This window comes from Amaranthus tricolor, chromosome 1 (assembly GCF_026212465.1).
Source record: "Amaranthus tricolor cultivar Red isolate AtriRed21 chromosome 1, ASM2621246v1, whole genome shotgun sequence".
Lineage (NCBI taxonomy): Eukaryota > Viridiplantae > Streptophyta > Magnoliopsida > Caryophyllales > Amaranthaceae > Amaranthus > Amaranthus tricolor.
The window spans coordinates 40,036,471-40,046,285 of NC_080047.1; the positions used below are offsets into that span (position 1 = coordinate 40,036,471).

At 28.4% G+C, this 9,815-nt stretch overlaps 1 protein-coding gene across 1 annotated transcript; it reads right to left on the reverse strand.

Moving 5' to 3' along the window:
• Nucleotides 1–1,821: 1,821 nt before the first annotated feature.
• LOC130810693 (IQ domain-containing protein IQM6-like) lies at nt 1,822–7,739 on the reverse strand. The gene is made up of 8 exons (XM_057676831.1): nt 7,603–7,739; nt 6,995–7,109; nt 6,224–6,289; nt 5,840–5,928; nt 4,325–4,415; nt 3,032–3,271; nt 2,545–2,646; nt 1,822–2,466 (listed from the first exon to the last, which is right to left on the reverse strand). The coding sequence occupies exons 1-8, from the start codon at nt 7,737–7,739 to the stop codon at nt 1,822–1,824; spliced, it is 1,485 nt and encodes a 494-aa protein (XP_057532814.1).
• Between the last annotated feature and the right edge of the window lie 2,076 nt (nt 7,740–9,815).

Here is a 9,815-nt window from a genome sequence, read left to right on the forward strand (position 1 = left end):
TGTCTTTCTGCTATGCACTCTGGCATTCTCCATCATGATTGGTAAATAAGATTGCAGTCTATTTCTTGAGTTTTGGTACTGGAAAACATCTCCTGCGGTAGCACATCCATCATAACTTAGAAAGTAGAACGATATTTCTTAGTGAAACTATATCACCATCATCATGCCCATTGTATCCTGCCCATAAGCAGGGTCTAGGGAGGGAAAGAAAGTGGCAACTCATACTTATAAAGGAGAGCGTGACCAAAAAGTCCCTCAACTCAAGGTTGTGTACATTTAATTTGTATGAAATTGTAAATGATGTTTGTATTTGATTATACTCTTTCCGTCTCCATAAGTTCAAATTAGAATATTACATTTTAGGAGGGGGAAACTCCAATGCGGGTTTTTAAGGGTCATACCTGAGTAAAAGTATATTTATGTAAAGTTTTGTTAGGATATGAAGATAGAAACGTAAAAAATGGAAGCAACAAAGATGTAGATGCTTAGGTGGATATGCGGATCCATGAGTTTGGATAAGAAAGGAACTATGAGTTTAGGGAGAAGCTATTGTTTTCCTTGTTATTTGCAAAGATGTGTGAATATAGATTGGGATGATTTGGAAATAAATGTGCAAAGAAAGATTGATGCTCTCGTGAGAAGGGTATAAATAATCATAATGAAGGGACCTGAGAAGTCGATGAAGACCCAAGGAAACGTGGGAAGAGCAAGTTAAGGCTAACTTGCGTCAGTTGCACCGCTCTAGGGACCTGACTAGTTGTAGATGTAGTTGAATACGATGAATTTAGGCTTTAGACTACTGATTTTATTCGTTTATTTATTTATTTTTTGTTGTTTATTAATACTCTTGTATTTATTTATGTACTTATTTATTTAATCTAAATGAATCAACTCTAGTTTGTTGAGTACTATTTGTTGAGTACTTGATACCACTAATTGCGTTTCTTACAAAGCTCTCTTTGTTTGAAGGTCCATTTGACCACATTCCTCCTACCCTCTGTTTGGAGGGGTAAGGGTATATTTTTGTGTTTTCTACTCAGACCCCCGGATTTGGGTATGATAGTATAATACAATATGATATTCTATTTGTTTAGTTTAGCTATTTATTTCAATAGCAAACCTCTATCTGGTTTAGTTTGCGTTGTATATGCAGATATGCTTCTAATGGAGTATTGGCGTCTATAGAATCTCTCTTTGAAGGGTTCTATCTGTTTGAGAGTCAGATAGACCATGTTTATCTTTGTCCTCTTTTTGGAGGGTTACGAGTATAAACTATTTGTTATCTTCCCCAAATGAATTCTGTTTTCGAACAAAATACTAGATTGATGACTATTAGTCTATTACTATGACTATGAGATGAAGCAAACCTATTTACGTTTCAATATTACTAAGTTAACATCTTTTAAAATCATAAAAAGTTGATATTAATTATTTTTACATTGAGATGAAGCTAATGAGATCTCAGTTGACCATATTTAAACTTATAGATTAAGAATAAACTGTAAATTAAGAGTGCTTGATAATTAATGAAAAAAACCAGGTACTACAACTAAAACGAATTAGACAGATTACATAATTTAGTGTTTATAAGACTTGTAAAATTGAGATAATATTTACAAAGTCAAAGAATAATATAGCATTTAATATAAAAGATAATATATCACTTAATATACTTCTATTATCAAAAAGAAAAGAGTACAGTTGATCATTTACAATTCTTCAACCTTTTCAACAAAAAGAAACATGAAAAATTTTGATGGTGTACTGTAACTACAAGTTAGTAAGAGATTTTCTTTATATGATCTTGATTCGAGTCGGTACTTAAATGCTTTTTTCAGGAGCAAGGCTGCTTTTAGTCGAAACAGCTTGATGCAAGTAAGAACCCAATGGTGATGGAAGTTGTTTCCTTGGCGATAAGTGGACTTGCTCTAGCACCTGGAACTGCAACCTTGAAGGATAGTCCCTCACACACCCGATTCTGGGTCCAGCACCAGTTGTCCATCTGAACTGTAAATGTTCACCCAATTGATAAGATTGAGTTCTTCTATGACTATGGATTCTCTTTAGGATGGTTGCTTGTGATAATGGCTCTTCAAACTTAGGATCCTCATGCAACTCGAATAGATTGAGTTTAGGGCACATGAAATCGTCCTCTGACAGGAATGATTCTTCTGCTGTTTCGAAACCATCATCGGACAAAAAGTCGTCGTCTTCTTCTTCTTCTTCTTTGATGTCGTTATGATCATCTTCGGGTGGTAATTGAGGTGTCTTGAACTCTTCTTCCACCACGCTACGAATGCTTGGAATTTTAAGTCTCGCAATCTTGGACCGTATGATCTGTGATCTTTTTAGTAGTATCTTGGAGGTGGCCACGTCTGAAAGCTTAGATAATCGTGGTTGGTGCTCTTCATTCTCATCTCGAGTTGAACTATAAACTCCTCCATCTTCCTCATCCATTGGAGCTTTCTATTTTTCAACAATGGGTACGAATTCAATAACAATTTTAGCAAAAGGTACACAATGGAAAAATCTTAAGAACTTTACCTTGACACCAGTAAGATCCACGTTGTTTTCTGTAAGAAATGTCATGAATGCCTGGAAATTTTCTTCTGTAGGGAGGTAATGACCACTATGAGGCCAAACTGACTAAACAATTCAAAACAATGGTAGTCATATTTCATGTTTTAAGGGCTGAACTTGTTAGAGTATATAATGTATTTTAGGGTCTTAACTATTAGCTTATATTTTTGGTTGAGGTTGTTTCTTGATATGGTATCAGAGCCAACATAACTGAAAAGTCACGGGTTTGAATTTCAACTACCCCTTCAATTTAAGGGGAATATTTCACATCAGGTACAAGGAGGGTCTATGTTACATCCAAACTTCTAGCGCAAAGGGCTTTCGTATAAGTGGCATGTTAGAATATAAAATGTATTATACAACCATCAACTTAAGATTTTGGATGAGTTGGTTCCTTGACAGGAACATGAACAAATAAGCACAGAACACACAAATTTTCCTCTATAATTACCGTTAGAATTCCATTGTCGACAATCAATCTTCCAGCAGACAGTGTTGCACCTCCAGCCAGAAAACTGGAATGTTGAAATTTGCCTTTGATTTTCTGGGCGACATACAATGTTCTTGTGGTGCTTAACACAAAGATCCATTTACTGCCTTTAGGTTCTGCTGTTGTATCAACAACCTTTTGGCTTGCTTTGTACAAAAGTCTTCCATTCTCCACTATCACTTCATATTCTTCCCTCTCTGCCTGTAAAGAGCAAAAACTTTGGTCATTCTATTACTAAAATTTTAGTGTATGTTTGGCGATACGAATGATTGTTTAGAAAATGGTCGTTGGTTTGTTTACTTGTCTGTTTCAGCAACTAGAAGAGTTAGTTATTTTTGTGGGATCATAAGCTAATTTGAGAGGTCAATTGTTAATGAAAATGTTTGTTATAGTTAAATATTGACGGTTGATCGTTTATTTAAGAAAAAGTGGTCATATAAGTCTTAAAGCTAATAAAAGCTACTCGAAACAATTTAATCATTTTGACTTCAAAATTATTTTGAAATAACAGCTTTGATTGTTAGGCTAAGCAATTAGTCAAAAGTAGACTAAAAACCATTTACAAAATAAGGACTAAGTGAAGGAAAGTTGAATATAGTACGTTAACAAAATCAAAAATGTGTTTTAATAGTTTGTTTGGATAACAACTTAAGAAGGAAAAGAAAAGATGAAAATGAGAAAAGAGAAAAGGGAAAGGAAGGGGAGAAAATTAATAGGGAAGGTCTCGCTTATTTGTCTACGGAAGAAAGGAAGGGTAAAGGGAGAAACTTTTTTTGCTTTTTGAATATTTTCAAATTTGGAAAGATTTGATAATAAAAAATTATGGGACTTCATCTATTAGACAAATTTTTCTCCAAAAAAAATGTAACCAAACAAAATACTTTATGAGATGTTCGGCAAAATAGTTTATTGGACTATTTTAGTTTATTTTAACACAAATAGATATTTGAATAGTCAAATTGTCTAATGATAGATCAACTTATCAAATAATTTACTCCGGTCAGCTATCAATTTTCAGTCATTTGCCAAATAACCCTTATTTCTCTTTAAGTACTCCCTTTTCCTTTTACTCCAAATTCCTCCATCCAAAGTGCTACTTCTAACTCATAAATTGTTCCTTTTATCAACAAAAACAACAAAAGTTAAAAGTACTCTTCTATTCAGTTGAGTTTGCTACTGAAAGTGATATATTGTAAAGAAAAAAATTATTTTTTATTTTGTAACAAATTCAAAGAGACAGAAAAAGTAACTTACTGGATCAAGGTACTTAATGCATTGTTGTTGAAGTCGAGATCGTGGGCATCTTTCAATAATGTCGATCCCTCTTCCTTCTCCAATGTCGAGCCTAATAAAAAACAACCAAAATATGCATGAATAGTAAAAATACTAATTCTATAAAATATTAATGAATCGATAATAAGAATAAGAAATTCTAATAAACTAGTTTAGATAGAAACTTATGCTATGTACTTAGGTATTACTACTTGGTTAGTATAAAGACATATATAAATATAACTAACAAAATAATGCAAGTATAAATTATATTTATCAAATTTTTATTAGTTTCAATAATAAAAGTAATAATCCAATAAAAACTAATATAACATCACAGTGACTGCATGATTATATATATATATATATATATATATATATATATATATATATATATATATATATATATATATATATATATATATTTGCCCATATATATATATATGGGCAAATATAATTTTTCACAACTTAAAGGTCAACTAAATGTTTTTTGCCCATTAATGCTACGACCTCTCTCTTGAGAGACCGTCTTTTCTAAAGATGGTTTTCAAAAGCCCAGTCCATTATGTTATTTTTAAAAAAAAACTGACGTGCGCGTGTAAGTTTAATGTGAAAAGTCACATAATATATTTGGGTTTATAACAACATTTATTTGGGGTTATAATATAATATATTTGGTGTTATACCTGCATATATTTGAGGGTTATAACATATTTTATTTTGTGTTATAACATAATAGATTGAAGCTATAACAATATATATATATTTGAGGTTATAACATAATATATATGAGGTTATAACAACATATATTTGTAGTTATAACATATTATATTTGGGGTTATAACATATTATATTTGGGGTTATAACATAATATATAGTTCGGTATACAATGGTCTGTGTTTGAGGGTATACTATTTTTATAACACCAAATATATTATGTTATAACCCAAATGTATATTGTTATAACTACATATATATTATATTATTACTTCAAATATACATTGTTACAACTCTAAATATATTATTTTATAACCCCAAATATATTATGTTATAACTACAAATATATGTTGTTATAACCCCATATATATTATGTTATAACCTCAAAGATATATATTGTTATAACTTCAAATATATTATGTTATAATCAAAAATAAATTATGTTATAAACCTCAAATATATGCTGGTATAACATCAAATATATTATGTTATAACCCAAATAAATATTGTTATAACCCCAAATATTTTATGTGACTTTTCACATTACACTTACACGCGCGCGTCAGTTTTTTTTTTAAATTAACATAATGGATTGGGCTTTTGAGAACCGTCTTTAGAAAAGACGGTCTCAAGTAAGAATTGTTGTTAATGTTATTATAGCTTTAAGTACAACATTACAATGCTATTATGTGAATTTTTATTTAAAATTTTACTACCACTGACATTTTATAAAAATATATTGCTACCATACGGAATATAAACATATTGAAAATTCCGTACCAATAAAAGAATGGTTGGTTACTCTTGCAATGAAGCCATCTAACATAATAGAATTGTAAATTATGGCCATAACGATGTCGAGGATCTATCTATTGAAAAAAGGCAAGAGACTATATTATTATACCTTGACAAAGAAAATAACGTCTAATTAATTTAATTATGCTTAAAATTGAAAAATATTATTTCATTGGATTCTAAATAATTAAAATATTAGATCATGTTTAGTGAAATTTTATTGGTAAAAAATTATTACCCTCTCTGTCTTTTGATTTTGCACTATAATACTCAAAAAGCTCTCACATATTTAAGTTTTATAGTGCAAACTCAAAGGGACAAAGAGAGTATTAAAAAAAACCGAAAAAAAAAGTATAAAATTGAACTCACAGCCTCAAGCCAATGTTGTAGGGCAAGTTTCCTAGATTTCTCATCTTTTGAAGAACCCTTTCCAACCTAGAGAACAAAACATATTTATTCAAGTTATTAATAAGCATAAATAATAATAATGATAATATAATTAATATTCTTATGCACTTCCTCAGTCCGATTGAAGTAAAAATCTTGTATGAACTTACTTTATACTAAAATATTGTGCATCTGTCAATTTAAAGAGTATATTTCAATCTGTTCCATTAAGAATAAAACATATCTTTCATAAAGCTCTTACATTGGAAACTTAAATGTTGAATTCTCAATGAAACAGAGGAGTAATAACTAATATGTAATACTCCCTTCGTCCTTTACACTATATTTGAATTACAATTTTTTGATAAAAGAAAGAAGAGAAAGGGAAAGGGAGAAGGGAAAGAAAGGGAAATTTGTTTAGAAGAGAATTAAAGAGAAACGAAGAGAAATAAGAGTTTTCCCTTTAAATCTTTATAACTGGAGAGAGTGAAACCTTAGCAAAAATTATTCATCTAAGCCTTTCCGTTCATTTTATTATTCAAATAAAAAATCGTTCTTCTTTCCAAAATCCCTCAGCTTCCTTACTTTTCATTTTCTTTCATCCTAACACGCACAACCTTAATACATATAAGACTCACTTTACATTGAGATTGCTACATTTTACTTAAAAACTCTTAAACAAAAATACGTCGTATAACAATTTAAATGAGACAGAGGAATTATTTATTATTTGGAGTATCCTTGCATACTCACTTTAGCAGCTTTAGTTGTAGCTCTAAACCATCGTGAAATAGCAGATTCAGGTTTCTCTATATCAAAAAATGATATAGAACAACGTTTTAGTTCAGCAAAGTCCAACACCTGCCACCTGCACGTATGTTATAAATATGCACTTTTAGATTGGTGTTACGTAAATTCTAAGCTAATTAATATGAGATCAAATGCGACCAAAACACGAACTAAAATCGACAAAAATTATCTTGACAAACTGCTCGAACAAGCTAGGGCGCTTGAACGAGCAATTCCCCTTCATTAACCTACATTATGCCTTCTCGGATTAAGTTAAACTTAGATTGGACAAGTACAAACTTATTAGCTAGTTTGAGCATATTTGGGTAAAACTAAATTATAACCATTTTATACTTTCATGAGATATCCAATACCCATAAAGGGAGCAAAATTTGAATACTTTGTGCAATTTAAAAAATAATGATATTTTTCAAATAATTTTATATCTTTAAACACTTTAATATATATTATATAATTTAAAGTTGAGACTTTCATTTTTTCAGAGTCATGTGCAATCGAACATGTTAAACATAACCTCCTTTATCAATATTGAAATAAGTTAGCATTCATACCATTTATGTTCAGCAAGAACGGCACAATCTGCAAGTCGTCTTCGAGTTCTAAAACTTTTGTAAACTTTTTGTAGTTTTGTTGCGGCAACATTTCTATGATCTTCCATTTTGTAATAAGATGATGAAAATGAAGCCATTCTTGTTCGGTTTATGATCTTTGAAACCAAGTTTTTTGGCCTTGTTTTGATAATTTATTAGCCAACTTTCACCATACTAATTAATTTTATTTTGTTATTAACTTAAAGTATTATCAATCGTAAATTCATTTAAATTAATAATCATTTATGATATAATAAGGATACGAAATATAATAATAATAATAATAATAATAATAATAATAATAGTAATAATAATGATACAGATTACATCATCATCATTACGTTTTAGAGAAAATTGTTCATAACAAAGTAATTGAAAGACAGTTTTGAAAGAAGATGATTTCAATATATATTTTTAGTTTTAATTATACTTATTATAGATGTTTAATATTTTATAGTAGTTATTTATACAACGCCTTTAAGATTTTGAATATTTTAAATAATAAATCAAAGTTTAAATTAGTAATTATTATATATAATATTTTAAGTATACAAAATATGATAACAATAGTGATAATGATGACATCATCATCATTATTAAATTAAAAAAAATTAAAATAATATAAACATTTTTGAAAGAAGATGATATTAATGTCTTTTCTTTTAATTTATTTATTATAGATGTTTAATATTTTATGGTTAGTTATTTACACATAAATCTTCAATGCCAAGCCATGATTTTCATGTTAATGTGATTTTATTTCAAGGACGTAATTGATTGCATATGTCTTTGTGAATATGCGTGAAGATTGATTACATGTAAATTTGTTATTAGCATTCTAACTTCTAAATAATTAATGATTAACCAAATTTATGAAAAAGTTCATTCATCAAATCTGTAAATACAAATAAATAGAAATTCAAAACAAGAAGATTAAAATTTGAAATTGCAAAAGTATAAAAAAGAACATACCTTCAATGGTGATTTTTATCTGGATTTGTAAGTGTTTTGAATTAAAAAAAGGGAAGATCGGGATGAAAAAGAAATATAAATGCAATGAGATAAAAGGAAAATAATTAAGATACATTCTTTTATTGAAAAAAATTATGAGACATATTTTAGAAGTAGGATAAAAAGAAAAAATAACCTAAGAGGGAGAAAATAGCGTAAAAAGAATAGGAATCATTCTAATTGTTATTTTTCTAAGCTAACAAACACACAATCCATATATATATATATATATATATATATATATATATATATATATATATATATATATATATATATATATATATATATATATATATATATATATATATATATATATATATATATGTATATATATATATATATATATATATATATATATATAGATATATATATATATATATATATACATATATATATATATATAGATATATATATATATATATATATATATATATATATATATATATATATATGTATATATATATATATATACATATATATATATATATATATATATATATATAATTTTAATCTTTATTGTTTTTAATTTTAATAATTTATTTTAACATTTAGTAAAGAAAATAAAATAAGTGAATGCTTTTTTTTGGCTCTAATTATTAAAATATCATAATTTTTTAAGTTGCTTTAAGAGAGCATCTTTCAATGAGACGACATTATAATATGTCTCTTGAGAGACCTTCTCTTTAAAAGACAGCTTTCAAAATCTAGCCCAATTCATTACAACTCCTATTATGTGCATTTATTTCACAAATTAGCCACTATATTTCTAGTATGTATTCGTAATTGAAGTAGACAAATAATCACCTACAACACATAATATAAACTCCTATATTAAATATTTTAAACACCTACAACACATGATATAAACTCCTACAGCACATAACATATAATACTTACATCAAGTAATCTAAACATTTACAACACATAACAAAAATACTTAAATCACAGAACAAAAACTCCTATAGCAAATAACCTAGACACATATAGCGCATAACCTAAATCCTTACAGCAAATTACCTAAACACCTACAATACATAACACCTAATTGACAACTTCAACATAAAATACCTTCTTGACATATTGTGAACTCCTACTTAACGTATCTTAAATACCTACTTAAGGCATCTTAAACCCTATCAAGTATGCGTGCAGTTACACTATAT

Excerpts from the sequence above, each read along its gene's own strand:
- LOC130810693 (XM_057676831.1), bottom strand. The coding sequence starts at position 7,739 with ATGGCTTCATTTTCATCATCTTATTACAAAATGGAAGATCATAGAAAT. Across the intron at positions 7,110-7,602 it reads GTTCTTGCTGAACATAAATG|GTGGCAGGTGTTGGACTTTG; the intron begins GTATGAATGCTA and ends ACATACGTGCAG. Across the intron at positions 4,416-5,839 it reads AACCAACCATTCTTTTATTG|GCTCGACATTGGAGAAGGAA; the intron begins GTACGGAATTTT and ends GTTTTTTATTAG.